Source organism: Schistocerca piceifrons, chromosome X, assembly GCF_021461385.2.
Source record: "Schistocerca piceifrons isolate TAMUIC-IGC-003096 chromosome X, iqSchPice1.1, whole genome shotgun sequence".
Classification (NCBI taxonomy): domain Eukaryota; kingdom Metazoa; phylum Arthropoda; class Insecta; order Orthoptera; family Acrididae; genus Schistocerca; species Schistocerca piceifrons.
Genome location: NC_060149.1, coordinates 588,803,169 through 588,823,639, shown reverse-complemented (window position 1 = coordinate 588,823,639; position 20,471 = coordinate 588,803,169). Strand labels below are relative to the sequence as shown.

Below are 20,471 nucleotides of genomic sequence, written 5' to 3'. Positions count from 1 at the left end.
TGCACTATGCAGTGTTGTTTTCTGTGTCGTCGATGACCATGGATTTCTTTGCACCTCATATCCAGCACGGTAGACAGTCTGTTGTGGTGGGGCCGCCTTGTACCCTGTCGATTGTAGCCCCCTGACCACACAGGGATCAGCTCTGCTGATGCCTGCGCCGTTGAACTCCCCACATACGACAAGGAGTAGATGCCCATCCACCTGGGGCATTGGGACTCCCAGCAATGGCCATCCTGTCAGGTGGTCTTTGCTGCGGCTGGGTGGCACTTGTGGGGAAGGCCCCTGGTCGGAGTGGGTGGCATCAGGGCGGATGAAATGCGATGAAGCGTAGTCCATCATCTCTTGCTTGGGTCACTCTCTTCCCAGGTTTCTGCCAGTGGGAAAGATGGCTGAAGAGCTCAAAAGCAGCTGGTCGTAGAGCTTAACGCTCATCCGCAGTCCCAGAAACTGAGCCAGTGAAGAAACACTAGGAGCCGCGAGAGAAATCCAAAAAGAAAACACCTAAGACAAAGGAAATTACAGTGGCACCCACACCACTGCTAGCTACAAGCTCTGCGTCTGAGGATGGGGTCGAGATTTTGGCGTCCGCTGACGACCTAGATCCCGCCAGACCCTCAGACACAATGCATATAGACTGCTCAGGCAATAGGTTGGCGGCAGCAGTTGACTCTGAGGTGAAAATTGCCTCATTGAATGTTCCATGCCTTCACAGTCTAAGATGTCATCCTCCAGTGGAATTGTGGCAGTTTCTTACACCGCCTGGCTAAGCTTTACACCTGCTATCTGCATTGCCCTCCAGGAAACGAGGTTCCCGGCAATGCGGTCACCTGTCCTGTGCGGTTATAAGGGATGTTATAGGATCCATAGCGACTCTTAAGTGTCAGGTGGAGTTTGCGTTTATGTCCGAAACTCTGTCTAGTGAACACGTGCCCCTTCGAACCCCTCATGAAGCTGTGGCTGTCGGAATACGGACGATGCAGGAAATAACTGTCTGCAATGCATGTATTCCTCCAGATGGTACAGTGCCTCTGAATGTATAAGCTGCACTGATCGATTAACTTCCTAAACCTTTCCTACTTCTGGGAGATGTTAACGCTCATAACACTTTGTGGGGTGGCACTGTGGTTACTGGCCGATGCAGAGATGTCGAAAATTTACTGTCTCAGTTCGACCTCTGCTTCTTAAATACTGGGGCCGCCACACATTTCCGTGTGGCCCATGGTAGTTACTCAGTCTTTGATATATCAATTTGCAGCCCAGGACTTCTCCCATCTATCCACTGGAGAGCACATGACGACCTGTGTGGTAGTGACCGCTTTCCCATCTTCCGGTCACTGCCGCGGCATTAGGCCCCTGGACACCTGCCCATATGGGCTTTAAACAAGTCGGACTGGGAAATTTTGGCCTCTGCTGTCACTGTTAAATCTCTCCCACACGGTAACATCGATGTGATGGTTGAACAGGTGACTACAATTGTTTCTGTGGTAGGAAAGGCGCACCCTCACTCTTTAGGGTGCCTGAGGCACAAGGCAGTCCCTTGGTGGTAGCTGGAAGTTGCTGAAGAAATTAAGAATTGTCAGCGAGCTCTAAAGCGATATAAGTGCCACTTTTGCCTGGAGTGCCACATAGCCTTTAAATGGCTCCGTGCCCATGTTTGCTACCTTATCAAACAAAGGAAAAAAGAGTGTTAAGAGAGAGATGTCTCCACCATTGGGTGCAACACGTCACCTTCCTAAGTCTGGGCAAAACCAAATGTCTTTTCGGGAACCAGGCCCCAACAGCTGTCCCCCGTGTTACCAGAAACGACGCGCTATGTACAGATGCAAGCGCGATTGCTGAGCGCTATGCTAGAGCCGCTGTGTCGGAGAACTACCCCACAGCCTTTCTCACCCTCCAATAGTGGATGGAAAGGGAAGTCCTCTCATTCACTACATGCCACAGTGAACCCTATAACACCCCATTTACAGAGTGGGAGCTCCTGGGCGTGATCGCATCCACAACCAGATGATTTAAACATCTCTCATCTGACTACAAGTGACATCTTCTCATCTTCAACCAAATCTGGCACGACTGCATCTTCCCATCCCAGTGGCAGGAGAGCACCATCTTTCCGGTGCTCAAACCAAATCCAACTTGATGTCGATAGCTGTTGGCCCACCAGCCTCACCAACATTCCTGCTGGAACGTATGGTTTTTCAGCTGTTGGGTTGGGTCGTGGAGTCATATGGCTTGCTGGCTCCACGTCAGGGCGGCTTCTGCCAAGGTCGCTCTACCACAAATAAACTTGTCTATAGTGTCTGCTATCCGAACAGCCTCTTCCAGATGACAACACCTGATTGCCGTCTTTTTTGACTTACATAAAGCATACGGCACAACTTGGCGACATCACATGCTTGCCACATTGTGTGAGTGGGGTCTCCGGGAACCACTCCAGATTTTTATCCAAAACTTCCTGTCACTCTATATTTTCTATGTCCAAGTTGGTGACTCCCATAGTTCCAGCCATATCCAGGAGAATGGAGTCCCACAGTGCTCTGTATTGAGTGTCTCACTATTTTTAGTGGCCATTAACGGTCTAGCAGCAGCTGTAGGGACGTCCGTCCCACCTTCTCTGTGTGCAGACAACCTCTACATTTTGTACTGCTGCTCCAGTGCTGCTGTTGCTGAGCGTCGCCTCCAGGGAGCCATCCACAAGGCGCAGTCAGGAGCTCTAGCTCACGGCTTCCAGTTTTCAGCCACAAAGTTGTGTGTCGTGCACTTGTCAGTGTCGTACCGTTCATCCAGAACCCGCACTTCACGGTAATGATGATCCACTCACTGTAGTGGAGACATATAAATTCCTAGGGCTGGTTTTCGACGCTCCACTGACTTGGCTCCCTCATCTTTGTCAGCTTAAACAGAAGTGCTGGCAGCACCTCAATGCCCTCCATTGCCTGAGCAACACCAGTTGGGGAGCAGATCGCTGTACGCTGCTGCAGCTCTACAGAGCCCTTATCCAATCCCGAATTGACTATGGGAGTGTGGTTTATGGTTCGGCATCGCCTTCAGCATAGCATTTACTTGACGCTGTGCACCACTGTGGGGTCTGATTAGCGACAGGAGCTTTTAGGCGAGTCCGGTGACCAGTGTACTGGTGGAGGCTGATGTCCCTCCACTGCAGATCAGACTTGGGCAACTGCTCGCCAGTTACACAGCACACAGTCATAGTTCCCCTGAGCATCCGAATTACTGTCTCCTTTTCCGGCCCGCTGCAGTCCATCTCCGCGTCGGGGCTAACAATTGCGGTTCGCGTGCGGTCCCTTCTCTCCGATCTGGAGTCCTTCCCTTTACTACCTCTACTTGTGGTCCGTTCACATATGCCTCCATGGTGTACTCCTTGTCTGCAGCTTTGCCTGGACCTTTTGCATGGCCCTAAAGACTCCATTAACCCTGCAGCTCTCCGCTGTCACTTCTTCTTGATTGTTGAAGTGTTCCGGGGCTCTGAAGTGGTTTACACTCATGGCTGGGTTACACTCATGGCTCAATGGCTGATGGTCGCATAGGCTTCGCATATGTTAATGGAGGACATATTGAGTAGTACTCCTTGCCAGTTGACTGTAGTGTTTCCACTGCAGAGCTGGTGGCCATATCTCGTGCTCTTGAGTATATCAGCTTATGCCCTGGGAAGTCATTTCTCCTGTGTACTGACTGAGCAGCCTACGAACTATCGACCAGTGCTACCCTCACCACCCTGTGGTGGACTCCATTCAAGAGTCCATCTATGCCCTGGAACAGTCCCGCCGCTCCGTGGTGTTTGTGTGGGCCCCAGGACACGTCGGAATCCTCGGCAGCGAACTTGCTGACAGGCTGGCGAACAGGTGATGTGGAAACCACTTCTGGAGATAGGCATCTCCAAAGTTGACCTGCATTCTGTCTTACACCCCAGGGTTTTCCGGCTTCGGGAGACAGAATGGCATAACAGCACGTACAACATACTGCATGTCACTGAGGAGGCTCTGAATGGGTGGAAGTCTTCCATGTAGGCCCCTCGCAGGGAATCAGTTGTCCTCTGCTGGCTCCATGTTGGCCATATGTGGCCAATGCATGGTAACCTACTCTGTTGCAAGGACCCACCTCAGTGTCGCTGTGGATCCGAAATGACAGTCGTCCACCTCTTGCTGGAATGCCCAGTTTTAGCCGCTCTGCAGTAGACTTTTAACTTTCTCAGCACCCTGCCTTCGGTGTTGGGCAAATATGCCTCCACAGCAGCTTTAGTTTTACGTTTTATCTGTGAGAGTGGGTTTTATATTTCTATGTTGGTTTTAGTGCATGTGCTTTGTCACTGTGTCCTCCACCCTAGTGCTTTTAGGGTGGAGGTTTTAATGTGTTGCAGAGTGGCTAGCTTTCCCTTTTTCTCCTCATGATTGGCCAGCCACTGTAATTGGATTTCATGCTTTACTCTTTTGTTTCTAGCATCTCTCTGTTGTTTTCTTGTCCCCTTTTGTTCCTTTTAGTGTTCGTTGCCTTCCCTTCGTTCTTGTGGCTTTTCCTTTCTTTCCGTTTTGTGTTATGTTTCGTCCATTTTATTCTCACACTTGTGGTATTGTTTTGTTAAGATCAAGGGACCAATGACCTCTTAGTTTGGTCCCTTCTGCCCTCTTTTAAACAAACAAACAAAAACAAACAAACCAACCAATCAGATTGTTCCACTCCTCAGTGGCTATTTGGCGTAGATCCCTCAGTGGCTGCTGGGTCACGTCGTCCATGAACAGCCCTTTTCAATCTATGCCAGGCATGCTTGATAGGGTAGAACATGCTGGCCGCTCTAGTCGAGCGATGTCACTTCCTGAAGGAAGTCATTCACAAGATGTGCACGATGGGGGTGTGAATTGTCATCCATGAAGACCAATGCTTCGCCATTATGCTGCCGATATGGTTGCACTATTGATCAGAGGATGGAATTCAGGTATCATACAGCCGTTACAGTGCCTTTCATGACCACCAGTGGCGTACATCGGCCCCATATAGTGCCACCCCAAAACAGTAGGGAACCTCCACCTTGCTGCACTCGTTGGACAGTGTCTTTAAGGTGTTAAGCCTGACCAGGTTCCCTCCAAACATGTCTCCGATGATTGTCTGGTTGAAGGCATATGCAACACTCACTCATTGGTGAAGAGAACGTGTTGCCAATCCTGAGCGGTCCATCCGGCATGTTGTTGGGCCCATCTGTACCGCACTGCATGGTGTCGTGGTTGCAAAGGTGGGCTTCGTCATGGACATCGGGAGTGCACTTCGCCCGCCATCATGCAGCCTATTGCGCACAGTTTGAGTCATAACACAACATCCTGTGGCTGCACAAAAAGCATTATTCAACATGGCGGCTTTGCTGTCAGTGTTCCTCTGAGCCATAATCCGTAGGTAGCGGTCATCCACTGCAGCAGTAGCCCTTGGATGGCCCGAGCAAGGCATGTCATCCACAGTTCCTGTCTCTCTGTATCTCCTCCACGTCCGAACACCATCGCTTTTTTTCGCTCAGATGCCTGGACACTTCCCTTGTTCAGAGCTCTTCCTGGCACAAAGTAACAAAGCGTGTGCGTTCGAACCGCGTTATTGACTGTCTAGGCATGGTTGAACTACAGACAACACAAGCCGTGTACCTCTTTCGGGGTGGAATGACTGGAACGGAACAGCTGTCGGACCCCTTCCCTCTGTTGCTGCTCATGCATGGTTGTTTACATCTTTATGTGGATTTAGTGACATCTCTGAACAGTCAAAGTCTCTTGAATTGTGTGTTAGAAACTGTAAAAACTGAGTCTTACTGTGATTTAACGTTAATTTTCTAAAAGTGATGAACAGAGGTCCTCTACTGCACTATATGAAACCGAGTCAATGTTGCACACAACATCCTTTACTAACAAGCTAGTGTCATCAGCAAACAGAAATATTTTAGTTACCCATAATACTAGAGGGCATATCATTTATATAAATAAGGAACAGGAGTGGCCCCAACACTGATCCCTGGGGCACCCCCCACTTGACAGTAACCCACTGAGATCCCACATCACAGCCGTTATCAACATTGTGAATAATGACATTTTGCTGCCTGTTGCTAACGTAAGAGGTGAACAAATTGTGAGCTACTCCCCTTATTCCGTAATGATGTTGTTGTGGTCTTCAGTCCTGAGACTGGTTTGATGCAGCTCTCCATGCTACTCGATCCTGTGCAAGCTTCATCATCTCCCAGTACCTACTGCGACCTACATCCTTCTGTATCTTCTTAGTGTATTCATCTCTTGGTATCCCTCTACGATTTTTACCCTCCACGCTGCCCTCCACTACTAAATTGGTGATCCCTTGATGCCTCAGAATATGTCCTACCAACCGATCCCTATCAGTCTGTGATAAAATATCCACAGTCAACATCTGTCTTCCTAAGTTCTAGGAACTGGGGTGATGTAAAACTGTTTTTTGATGTGCGTGTATATGGAAGTGAAACATTAGCGATGAACAGTTCAAGACTAGAAGAGAATAGAAGCTTTCGAAGTATGGTGCTACAGAAGAATGCTGAAGATTATAGAGGTAGATCACATAGTTAATGAGGTACTAAATAGAAATGGGAGCGAAGAAATTTGTGGTACAACCTGATTAGAAGAAGGGATTCGTTTGTTGTATACACTCTTGAGATACCAAGGGATCACCAATTTGTTACTGGAGGGAAGTGTGCGTGTGTGTGCGTGTGTGTGCGTGTGTGTGCGTGTGTGTGCGTGTGTGTGCGTGTGTGTGCGTGTGTGTGCGTGTGTGTGCGTGTGTGTGCGTGTGTGTGCGTGTGTGTGCGTGTGTGTGCGTGTGTGTGCGTGTGTGTGCGTGTGTGTGCGTGTGTGTGCGTGTGTGTGCGTGTGTGTGCGTGTGTGTGTGCGCGCGTGTGTGTGTGCGCGCGTGTGTGCGCGCGTGTGTGCGCGCGTGTGTGCGCGCGTGTGTGCGCGCGTGTGTGCGCGCGTGTGTGTGCGCGCGTGTGTGTGCGCGCGTGTGTGCGCGCGTGTGTGCGCGCGTGTGTGCGCGCGTGTGTGCGCGCGTGTGTGCGCGCGTGTGTGCGCGCGTGTGTGCGCGCGTGTGTGCGCGCGTGTGTGCGCGCGTGTGTGCGCGCGTGTGTGCGCGCGTGTGTGCGCGCGTGTGTGCGCGCGTGTGTGCGCGCGTGTGTGCGCGCGTGTGTGCGCGCGTGTGTGCGCGCGCGAAATTGAACAGTAATTGGAATTACAGGAGCTTAGTAGAGCAAGTTTGAAATTACACTGGAAATTCACTTTCAACAAGACCTTAATGCATAAATAACCTACTGAAAAAAGCTGTGCAAATTAACCATAAAGTTGTTTCACTTTGACTCCTTCTGTGTAAGGCATCTGAAGAAAACAGCTGGATGTACAGTAAAAGAAATAAACATAACAGTGAAAAATCACCTTGGGTTGTTTTGGGCTGTGGAATAGGCTTCATAACTAAGTTTCCAATGTTGAAAATAGAAAGTTTACAATTAGTGTATATTATCAGTCCCTCTCCATGATATATGAAACTTCAGTGCAAAAATGCCGTTAAAAATGGAAGGTTTCTCAGCAAGTAACGAAGAAATGCATGATGGGAATTTTGAGAAGAGAGGGCGAAGAATAAATCAAGAATTAAACTGGGTATAAGATAAACAATTACACAGTCTTTAAGTAAATAATTATTTTTTGGGGAGTGTTCAAAAATCTCCTACTCCCTGTGTTTAAATGTGTATGCAGTGGTTAGAAAGTATGTATTGCAGTTCTTTTTAGTGTACTCCGATTGACTCCCATAGTCAAAAGATGAAATTTTGTATCGTCTTTTACTGGAGGACACCGATCACAATTTTTGTAAGAAGTGATGGTAAATGAATGACTGGATTATCATTTTTAAGCTGTCTTTTTTAGTAATAGGGTAGCTGTTACTCCTTTGATTAAACGTGTAAATGAAACAATTGAAAATCCAGGATGGAATGTAACAGTATGACGAAAAAGAAAGTTGCTACTCACCATATAGTGGAGATGCTGAGTCACAAATAGACACAACAAAAAGACTGCCAGAAAGTGAGCTTTCAACCAACGATGTCTTTGTCTAAAATTGCGTGTGCCACCCCCCCCCCACACACACACACACACACACACACACACACACACACACACACACACACACAGAGAGAGAGAGAGAGAGAGAGAGAGAGAGAGAGAGAGAGAGAGAGAGAGAGGGGGGGGGGGGCTGTTTTCAACAGCCAGAGGTGTGTGCACTTTCGACAGAGGCCTTGTTGGCTGAAAGCTCACTTTCTGACAGTATTTTTGTTGTGCCTATCTGCAACACAGTATCTCTATGTGGTGAGTAGCAATTATCCTTCTCATAATATTGCAAACTTGAAAATGGTTTGAATTCAGAGTTCTACTTACATAAGAATTTCCTGTGTTGTAGGGTGAAATGCAAATTCAACATTGCTGGAGTTTACTTTCCGTTATGCAAGCTATCAGCTACTGGTACCTTTCCTTTTGTTTTATTGCAGTCTGTGAGTTTAATATTTCTTGTTGCAATTTTCTAGTCAATATTTGAAGAATTTGAAGCCAAAAGTATTGGAGCACTGAGTCATGCTATGACCAAACATTTACAAGCATTGGAGACTGAAAGAAATACGGACAGTTCCAGCTGGTGGAAAAGCCATGAGGCTTGCATGTGTGCATTGGAAGTAGCTCATGAAACGGTCATGGAGCAACTGGAACATGGTGAAGAGTTGCATTTTGACTTCAGTGGGTTCTTACAAAACGTTGTTGTTGCTGATATGAATCAAACTGGTAAGTTCATTAACATAGTTTAACATTTCAAAATCTTGGCACTTTCGTTTTGTCAGAGTTGCTTTTATAGCCTATGTTAACAAAGCATCACCAGGTACTCGTTTCACCTTGATCAGACTCTCTATCACCACCACAATAAAACAGTTAGTGCCTTTTTCAGGGCTATCAAAAAACCTCATTAAAACTGTACATCAGTAGCACCTATTCCTCTTCGAACACAACTGTGTATAATAGTAAATTGTTTGTTACCATTTGATTTATGGTGACACATAAGCCAAGGTCTTATGAAGACTGCTTATTTCTTTAGGTTCTCCATACCTGCTGGGGCGGTGCCTGTGTGTTGGAAGTTCGTATGCCAAATTGATGTCACCAACTCTGCTTGAGCAGTTCTTACAAGCTACTGTCAGTGGTTTACAGGCTAACCAGGCACATCAAATAAGAATATCTGCTGTCAGGTAAGTTATAAATATGTGTAGCTGTGTCCTTTGCCATGTCTAGCTGTATGCTTGACATACTAAAGGTGATTATTACATGGCTTGAGTGTTAACTGTGTATGACACTTAACTATCTGAACATTGTAGTGATTGCATGCCACTGCAAGTTTTGTAATTGTACCTTCTTGAACACAGCAAAAATATCATTTCTGGACCCTGCCAGAGGGTGAGTCAGCTGGCAAACTTCACCTCCTCTTTAAATATACAGGTACAACATAGTTCAGGTTTTGGTGGTCACCCGGTTCCAAAATATGGCTATGTTGGTTATTGATACTGTTATAGCGCACAGAGCTGGTGCCAGATACTTCGTAGATGTGTGTCATTGGGTTCAAATCAGGTGAATTTGGTGGTAAAATCATCATGTGTTCTCCATCATGCTCCCCATCCATTGTTGCTCCATTTTGACCTTGACACACAGTTGTCTTCCTGGAAGAAGCCATCACTGTTCAGGAAGCCTTTAAGTGTAAAGGCAGTCAGGTAGTCCTCTATAATGTTCGTAGTGTCCACAGCTGTTATTGTGCTATTGTTTGCTACCGCAGGTCCTATGGAAGACTTGGGAACGTACCCCAATAGCGTAAAACTGCCCCCATAGCCTGTCTATGGCGAGGTGCAGCTTTTCACTTGTATGACAGTGTCTGAACACTACCATTGACCTGGTGCAACAAGAAACAAGACTCATCCAGTGAGGTGATAAGTTTCCAATGACTCAGTCAGATATCTGATCCCATGCTCACTGCAGTCGTAATTGACCATTTTGTGGGGTAATCGTTGGAACACCCAGGCTATCTGTTGCAGAGCCCCATGTTGAACAATTTGTGCTGAACAATGTGCTCCAAAACACTTAGATGTGCACCAGCATTTTACTGTCATAAGATCTTTCACAATCGTCACTCATACGGCTTTATGGAGTGAGCAAGCCTCAGACTTCCATGTTCTGTTATGAGATGTGGACGTTGAACATCTTGTTACTTATTCACAATTTCACTGTTGTTGACCACTCACAGTAGCACACATATAGCCAGCCACCTTCATTGTTTTAGAGCTCAGTGTCTGGCACAAGGCTTTAACAATAATATGGAAAAATGGCAGTTGCAGATGCACTGCTGGAGAACATCTTCAAAGAAAGTAACCCCACATGGGTGCTGACCACAAAAACTTGTTGGGGCTGTTCATCCAAAGGAAGCTGCAAATAAGCATCATGAAGATCAGTCTTGGAAATGAAATGAGCTACACAGTTTGTCCATGAGTACCTCAAGCCATGGATTTACACTGTTGCATTGAAGTCTTCACATAATCATAACCTGCCTGAAGGTTCCCTTATTATGACTAAGGTGAAGCCCACTGGCTGGCTATTACAGGGGAAATCACATGTTCTGCCAAGATAAGAGTTCTGATCTGATAGTGTGAGGGATGGGCCATGCTTGGCAAGACGGTTGGTGTGTGTGTGTGTGTGTGTGTGTGTGTGTGTGTGTGTGTGTGTGTGTGTGTGTGTGTGTGTGTGTGTGTGTGTGTGTGTGTGTGTTCTTTCATGGTAATGTGAACCTCAAAGTTAGTAAATTTGCCTTGGTCATCTTGAAAGTCACTAAATCCACAACACAATTCAGCTACCTTGTCCATAGGCACAAGTGTTCAGAGAGAACATTGTCTTGAATGTGCAAACCAAACAAATCAAAAGAATCCATGCCAAATCTGTTCATCAAAGTATTTGTCCAGCACAGCTTGTAATTCTCACAAGGAATGCTTTGAGGGTGGGACGTGGGTAAAGTTCGCAGGCAAGCCTGCACAGTGACACATACTGTTGCAAGAAAATAAGGTTGCTTGTTCTTACTTTCAATGTGATGTGCTGAGCTGTACTCCATACTTGAACCATTCCTTGTGTGTTGTCAAAAGCACCTAATGGTGGTGTGGAAAGAGGTGCTACTGGCTGTGGCTGTGCTGCGGGGCCGCATGGGGTAGCCATGCGGTCCAAGGTGTCGTCACGGTCTGTGAGACTCCCCCTGTCAAAGGTTCGAGTCCTTTCTCTGGCATGGGCATGGGCATGGGTGTTGTCCTTTGCATAAGTTTAAGTTAGATTAAGTAGTCCGCAAGCTTAGGGACCGATGACCTCAGCAGTTTGGTCCTGTAAGACCTTATCATAAATTTCCAAATTGTGCTGCGGGAGGTGACTTGTTAGCTTGCACTGTGAGCAGTCTTGTCATTTCTGTCAGGAATCTGCCTCTGCTGTGTCTGAAACTGAACAATCTGTGTAATGAACAGTTCTTGTGGAGAACTATCCATGGTAACTAAACGCAAAAGTTACAATGTAAAGTGTCCAGAGTGACTGAAAGACTGAATTAACACCAGAAAAGTAAAAAATACAGGCAAGTGCAGGCCAAAGTTGTTGGAACACCTGTGGGTAGTCTCATTGCCAGTTGTTGTCCATCCAGGACCAGATGCCTAGTAATAAGTGGGTGCTGATACAGAGCAAAATAATTAGAAGCACACAAAATATGTGGGAAAGATTGTTTACTTAGCTTTCTTATGCAAGTGTAAATGGATTGGACACTAGCCTGTTACATAGGCACATTCATCATAAACAATCTTACTGTGTCAAACTAGTAACCCTGCAAAGGCTCAAGAGTGAACGCCACAATTAGATTTGCTGGTGTCATTGTGGCATATTCTCAAACTAGCTCAGTGATGACACTACTTGGGTGTGCAGCAAAGGGTGAGGCTATGAGCCAGTAGTGGATTGGCAGGACAGTCCCTTGTTACTGCCAACCTCTGGTCATAGAATGCATGATGTGGTGAAAAGTAAACTATACCTGTGTATTTAACTGTTAAGATGAGTGTCTACTAAATCACTCAAGAGCCAAGTAGAGTTATTTTCTCTTTGCAGGGCTTTGTTAGTACATCCTAAGTTACTTGTGGCTGCCTTTTTTTTCTTTTTTCCTAAGTCTTCTATCAATTCTTACACAGTATGATATGGCTAGGGACTGCTTATTGTGAGTGGACACAGAGAATTGGCTGCTGTCTGTAAAAAGCTGGAAGCTGCATTAGCTGTAACATTGGTTTCAATTACTTTTCTACTTAACAATGGAAATATATATTAATTTTTGCATTCCAAGCATTAGTAAATTGTTGAGACATAATCATGAAATAAATGTGTGTGTGGAAGAAGAAGAAACAGCTGAATCTCACTGATTCAGTGCTGTAAGCTACCATTTCATCATAAAGAAATACTTTCAAATCTTCAGCTTATATTGCTGAAATCAAGAGTGTATTTTTCTGTTGTCTGTTCTTATTACAATAGGCACTTTCCTGGACACACAACAGTTTTGCATCGGGGTCTAGTGATTTGTACTTCTCACAATTCACTCTACTTCCAATGCATGAATATTTTTGTAAATGCAACTTTTGCTTCAAAAGTGTGTGTTGAAGATTCTTGCCATTTGTAGCAGCAGTAGTGGAATTGATTTATTCTGGGTTGGGAACTGTTTTATTACTTCTGATGTTTGCAGAAGAGATAATGTTTCCTCTCCAGCTGTATTGTTGGCCTATATAGATCATCATTAATAATTTTCCTGGTCATGCTGTTTTAATAGGGGGTGACTTCAACATGCCAGGCATAGATTGGAAGAGTCGTGCTATAAAAACTTGAGACCGGGATTCACCCCCACTGTGAGTCCAGGGTCAGAATAGGCCCGAGGTATTGCTGCCTGACGTAAGAGGCTACCAAAAGGAATTTCACATGTCACGACCTTTATATGATGGTCCTCTGTAGGGTTTGACCTCCATTTTTCAAAATTTTTCTGAGGAGCGAGCCAACTGGGAAGGACACCTTACATGGTGCATCGTGTCCATCGTGCATAGAGATCTTTAGTCCACTTTCTCATCGCATTCCAGTCCTGCCCGTTCTCCATCTCATGGGCAAGGACACCTTTCTGGGTGAGTTTTCCACCATGCACTATGCAGTGTCGCTATATGCGTCTATAATGACCATGGATTTCTTTGCACCTGATATCCAGCGTGATAGCCAGTCTGTTGTGGTGGTGCCACCATGTACCCTGTAGGTACATCATGACGATGAAACATCAGTTTTTTGTTGAGCATTTAGAGGACAAGTTTGGGGAGGTGGAGGGCTTGTCCAAAATGAGATCTGGGTCAGTCTTAATCAAAACAGCATCCTCTGCCCAGTCAGACATGACTCGCTTGCAACAAGCCAGGGGATGTGTCTGTAACCATCATGGCCCAGAAGAGCTAAAATATGGTCCAGGGTATCATATTTCTCAGGGAACTTCTTTTGCAGTCTGACAATGAGCTGAGCAACAATTTAGAGTGGTGAGGTGCAAATTTCGTCTGCTGCGTCCACCGGGTTCCGATGGATAATCATGTCGCCACTGGTTCCTTCATCTTGACCTTTAGAGGGTGATACATTATCTGAGAAGGTAAAGTTGATGGTCTACCACTGTGACGTCAAGCCCTATATCCCTTCCCCGATGCGGTGCTCTAAGTACTGGAAGTCTTCCTGCTGTACTTCCAGCGTCACAAGTCAAGATTGTGGACACTCATCACATCCCAATACTCCATATGCCCCCCTCTCATCTGTGTCAACTGCGGAGACCACCATTCGCCTTGCTTGCCAGGCTGCAGGATTCTCCAGAAAGAAAAGAAAATCATGTAGTAAAAGACCCTGAACTGACTGACCTACACTGAGGCTAAGAGAAAATTTGAACCCATACATAAAGTACATAGGACATTTTATTACGCTGCCACTACAACAGTTCTGGCACCATCAGCTCTGCCAACCCCAGTCACCTCTCAGAGCCAGAAGACTACACCTGCCCCCTTGATGGAGGGGGAGGGGGCGGGCATTTCTCTCCCTGTTGCTTCTGCACCACCTACTTCGGGAGCAACACCCCCCCCTCCCCCTCTCCGCCCCCAACCATCGGGGACGTCCGTCCCCCACTTCTTAGACGGAGAAGCGTAAGTCGTCTTCAACTTCTCTCGCTAGGAAGGGGTCCCGTGGGTCACTCTCTGCCCAGGTTTTTGCTAGTGGGAAAGATGACACCCGCCAGTGGCTGAAGAACTCAAAAGCAGCTGGTTGTAGGGCTTCACACTCATCCTCAGTCCTGGAGGCTGAGCCAGTGAAGTCCTCCCAGTCAGGGAAACCCAAGGAGGAGGGGGGGGAGAGAGAGAGAGAGAGAGAGAGAGAGAGAGAGAGAGAGAGAGAGAGAGAGAGAGAGAGAGAAAAATCGAAAAAGAAGACTGCTAAGACCAAAGAAGTTGTGGTGGCACACACCACTGCAACCTACAAGCTCTGCGTCTGAGGATGGGGTGGAAATTCTGGTATCTGTTCAGGACCTAGATCTTGCCAGACCCTCGGACACAATGGATATAGCCTGCTCAGGCAATAAGTTGGTAGCAGCAGGTGACCCTGAGGTGTGAACTGCCTCATTGAATGAATGTTCCATGCCTTCCCAGTCTCAGGATGATGTCATCCTCCAGTGGAATTGCAGTGGTTTTTTTCCACTACCTGGCTGAGCTACAGCAACTGTCAAGCTTTACACCTGCTGTCTGCATTGCCCTCCAGGAAACGAGGTTCCTGGCAATGCGGACACCTGCCCTATGCGGTTACAAAGGATATTACAGGAACCGTAGTGACTATAATAAAGTGTCAGGTGGAGTTTGCGTTTATGTTCTAAGTTCGGTCTGTAGTGAACCTGTGCCACTTCAAACCCCGCTCAAAGGTGTGGCTCTCAGAATAAGGAAGACGCAGGAAATAACTGTCTGCAATGTATATCTTCCTTCAGAGGGTGCAGTACCCCTGAATGTATTAGCTGCACTGATTGATCAACTCCCTAAACCTTTCCTGCTTCTGGGAGATTTTAATGCCCATAGTCCCTTGTGAATTGGTACCATGCTTACTGGCTGAGGCAGAGATGTTGAAACTTTACTGTCACAATTCGACCTCTGCCTGTTACATACTGGGGCTGTGACACATTTCTGTGTGGTTCATGGTAGTTGCTCGGCCATTGAGTTATCAGTTTGCAGCCCAGGACTTCTCCCATCTATCCACTGGAGAGCACATGACGACCTGTGTGGTAGTGACCACTTTCCCATCTTCTGGTCACTGCCCCGGCATTAGGCCAATAGACGCCTGCTCATATGGGCTTTAAACAAGTCGGACTGGGAAACTTCGACCTCTGCAGTCACTGTTGAATCTCCCCCAAACGGTAACATCAATGTGGTGGTTGAGCAGGTGACTACAATTGTTTCTGCAGCAGGAATCACGTCCCCTCGCTCTTTAGGGTGCCCAAGGCGTAAGGAAGTCCCTTGCTGGTCGCCAAAGTTGCTGAGGCAATTAGAGCATCAGCTAGCTCTGCAGCGACACAAGTGGCACCCTTCCCTAGAGCATGTAATAGCCTTTAAATGGCTCCATGCCAGTGTTCGTCAACTTATGAAATGACAGAAGCAGGAGTGTTGGTAGAGATACATCTCTACCATTGGGTGTCATATGTCACCTTCCCCAAGTCTGGACAAAGATCAAACGTCTTTTCAGGTACTAGACCCCAAAAGGTGTTCCCGGTGTTAACATAAATGGCGTGTTATCTACCGATGGAAACGCAATTGCCGAGCACTTAGCTGAGCACTTTGCTCGAGCCTCTGCGTTGGAGAATTAACCCCCAGCCTTTGGCACTCTCAAACGGCGGCTGGAAGGGAATGTCCTCTCATTCACTACATGCCACAGTGAATCCTATAATGCCCCATTTACAGAATGGGAGCTCCTCAGTGCACTTGCACATTGCCCCGACACAGCTCCTGGGCCTGATCGGATCCACAGCCAGATGATTAAACATCTCTCATCTGACTACAAGCGACATTTTCTCATCTTTAACCAAATCTGGCACGATTGCATCTTCGCATCGCAGTGGCGGGAGAGCACCATCTTTCCGGTGCTCAAACCTGTTAAAACCCACTTCATGTGGATATCTATCGGCCCATCAGCCTTCCCAACATTCTTTGAAAGCTGCTGGAATGTATGGTATGTCGGCAGTTGGGTTGGGTGTTGGAGTCACATGGCCTACTGGCTCCATGTCAGGGTCGCTTCTGCCAGGGTCGCTCACCACTGATAAATCTTGTCACTTGAGTCTGCCATCCAAACAGCGTTTTACAGGCAGCAGCAACACATGGTTACCGTCTTTTTTTACTTACATAAAGCATACGACACAACCATGTGACATCATATCCTTGCCACATTGTATAAGTGGGGTCTCTGAAGACCGCTCCTGATTAAAATCCAAAACTTCCTGTCGCTCCGGACTCTCCGTGTCAGAGGCGATGCCTTCCATAGTTCCATCCATATCCATGAGAATGGAGTCCTGTAGAGCTTTGTACTGAGTGTGTCTCTATTTTTAGTGGCCATTAACGGTCTAGCAGCAGCTGTCATGCCCTCTCTCACCTTCTCTATATGCGGACGACTTCTTAATTTCATACTGCTGCTCCAGTACTGGTGTTGCTGAGCATCGCCAACAGTAAGCCATCCACAAGGTGCAGTCATGGGCTCTAGCACATGGCTTCCAGTCTTCAGCCGCAAAGTTGTGTGTCATCCACTTCTGTTGGCATCGTACCATTCATCCAGACCCATAACTTTTTTGTGACGATCCACTCACTGTAGTGGAGACATATTGATTCTTAGGATTGGTTTTCGATGCTCAGTTGACTTGGCTTCCTCATCTTCACCAGCTTAAGCAGAAGTGCTGGCAGCACCTCAATGCCCTCTGTTGCCTGAGCAACACCAATTGGGGTGCAGATTGCTCTGTTCTGCTGCAGATCTACAGAGCCCTTGTCCAATCCCAAATTGATTATGGGAGTGTGGTTTATGGTTAGGCAGTGCTCTGTGTTGCATTTACTCGACCCTGTGCACCACTGCGGGGTTAGACTAGAGACAGGAGCTTTGAGGATGAGTCCAGTGACTAGTGTACTTGTGGAGGCTGGGATCCCACCATTGCATGTCAGACGTGCACAACTGCTCGCCAGTTATGCAGGACACATTCGTTGTTCTCCTGAGCATTCGAATTACAGTCTCCTTTTCCCACCTGCGGCAGTCCATTTCCCACATCAGCAGCCCAGGTCAGGGCTAACGATTGCAGTTCGTGTGCGGGCCATTGTCTCTGAACTGGAGTCCTTCCCTTCGCCACCTCTACTTGCGGTCCGTTCACGTACGCCTCCATGGTGTACGCCTTGTCCGTTGCTTTGCCTGGACCTTTCACGTGACCCTAAGGACTCTGTTAACCCAGCAGCTCTTCGCTGTCACTTCCTCTCGATTGTTGATGTGTTCCGGGGCTCTGAAGTTGTTAACACAGACGGCTTGATGGTCGCATTGGCTTTGCTTACATTCATGGCTGCCGTGTTGAACAGCATTCCTTACCCGATAGTACCTTTGTATACACTGATGGCTCTCGGACTGACAGTGGATTCGGGTGTGCATTCATCATTGGCACCTGCGTCTTTTGATATCGGCTCCTGGCCCACTCCTCAGTATTTACAGCAGAGCTTTTCGCCTTGTATTAGGCCATGGAGTACATCCGGTGACAGTCTTCCCAGTTGTGTGATCTGCTCAGACTGTCAGCGCCCTCCAAAGTATCTGTGCGCTGTACACTGCTCATCCGTTAGTGCAGCAGATCTACATCTACATGGTTACTCTGCAATTCACACGTGAGTGCTTGGCAGAGGGTTCATCGAACCATTTTCATACTACTACTACTACACCATTCCACTCTCAAATGGCGCGTGGGAAAAAGGAACACCTAAATATTTCTGTTCGCGCTCCGATTTCTCTTATGATCATCATTTCTCCCTACGTAGGTGGGTGTCAACAAAATGTTTATGCATTCGGCAGAGAAAGTTGGTGATTGAAATTTCATAAATAGATCTCGCCACAAAGAAAACGACCTTTATTTCAGTGACTACCACCCCAACTCGCATATCATATCAGTGACACTCTCACCCCTATTGTGCGATAACACAAAACGAGCTGCCCTTCTTTGCACCTTTTTGATGTCCTCTGTCAATCCTACCTGGTAAGGATCCCATACCATGCAGCAATATTCCAGCAGAGGACGGACAAGTGTAATGTAGGCTGTCTCTTTAATGGGTTTGTCACATCTTCTAAGTGTTCTGCCAACAAAGTGCAGTCTTTGTTTCACCTTCCCCACAATATTATATATGTGGTCTTTCCAACTTAAGTTGCTCGTAATTGTAATTCCTTGGTATTTAGTCAAATTGACAGCTCTTAGATTTGTGCGATTTATTGTATATCCAAAATTTATTGGATTTCTTTTAGTACCCATGTGGATGACCTCGCACTTTTGTTTAGTGCTAATTGCCACTTTTCGCATCATACAGAAATTCTCTCTAGATCATTTTGTAATTGGAATTGATTGTCTGATTTTACTAGATGGTAAATTACTGCATCATCTGCAAACAATATAAGGGGGCCGCTCAGATTATCAGCTAGATCATTTATGTAAATCAGGAACAGCAGAGGGCCTATGACACTACCTTGCAGAGCACGAGATATCACTCCTGTCTACTTGATTTACCATCTATCACTACGAACTGACCTCTCAGAGAGGAAATCATGAATCCAGTGACACAACTGAGACGATACTCCACATGCACGCAATTTGATTAATAGTCGCTTGTGAGGAACAGTATCAAAAGCCTTCTGGAAATCTAGGAATATGGAATCGCTCAGAGATCCTTTGTCGACAGCACTCATTACTTCATGGGAATAAAGAGCTAGCTGTATTGCACAAGAACAATATTTTCTGAATCCGTGTTGGTTATGTATCAATTAGTCATTTTCTTCAAGGTGATTAATAATGTTAGAGTACAGTATACGCTCAAAAATCCTGCTGCAAATTGAGGTCAGTGATATATGTGTGTAATTCAATAGGTTACTCCTATTTACTTTCTAGAATATTGGTGTGACCTGTGCTACTTTCCAGTCTTTAGGAACAGACCTTTCGTCAAGTGAGCGGTTGTAAATGATTGCTAAGAAAGGTGCTATTGTGTCTGCTTACTCTGAAAGGAACCTGATTGGTATACCATCTGGACTGGAAGATTTGCCTTTAAGTGATTTGTTTCGCAACACCTAAGGTATCTACTTCTATGTGACTCATGCTAACAGCTGTTCCGGTTTTGAATTCTGGGATATTTACTTAGTCTTCTTTCGTGAAGGAATTACGGAAAACTGTATTTAGTAACTCTGCTTTGGTGACACTATCATCAGTAACATTTCCATCACTATCGCACAGTGACTGTATTGACTGTTTTTTGCCACTGGTGTACTTTACATACGACCAGAATATCTTTGGGTTTTCTACCATATTTTGAGACAATGTTTCATTGTGGAAACTATTAAAAGCATCTCACACTGACGTCCACACTAAATTTCGAGCTTCCGTGAAACTTGGCCAGTCTTGGGGATTTTGCGTTCTTCTGAACTTGGCATGCTTTTTTTTTCATTGCTTCTGCAACAGTGTTCTGAAGTGTTTTGTGTACCATGGTGGATCAATCCCGTCTCTTATTAACTTAGGCGGTATAGATCTATCTATTGTTGTCGATATTGTATCTTTGAATTTTAGCCATATCTGGTCTACACTTACATAATTAGCTTGGAAGGAATGGAGACACTCTTAGGAAGGCATCAAGCGAATGTTTGTATGCTGTTTTAAAGAGATATATTTTGTATTTATTTTTAGTGGTTTTGGTTGTCATGGTATTGAGCCTCACTACAATGATTTTGTGTTCACTAATCCTTGTATCCGTCATGACGCTCTCTATTAGATCAGGGTTATTTGTGGCTAAGAGGTAAAGTGTGTTTTCGCAACCATTTAAAATTTGTGTGGGCCCATAAACTAATTGTTCAAAGTAATTCTCAGAGAAAGCATATAGTACAATTTCGGAAGATGTTTTCTGTCTACCACTGGCTTTGAACATGTATTTTCGCCAACAAACCGAGGGTAGGTTGAAGTCTCCACCAATTATAACTGTATGAGTGGGGTACTTATTTGTAATGAGATTCAAGTTTTCTTTGAACCATTCAGTTATATCATCTGAGTCGGGGGGTCGGTAGAAGGAGCCAATTATTATTTTGGTATGGTTGTTGAGT

General features: G+C 46.2%; 1 protein-coding gene across 1 annotated transcript in view; it reads left to right on the top strand.

Annotated features, from left to right (window-relative positions):
• LOC124722121 (importin-9) overlaps positions 1–20,471 on the top strand; it is a 147,894-nt gene that overhangs the window by 65,718 nt on the left and 61,705 nt on the right. The window contains exons 9-10 of the mRNA XM_047247326.1: positions 8,570–8,819; positions 9,127–9,274. Coding sequence (XP_047103282.1) covers positions 8,570–8,819; positions 9,127–9,274 — 398 coding nt within the window. The remainder of the gene's footprint in view (positions 1–8,569; positions 8,820–9,126; positions 9,275–20,471) is intronic.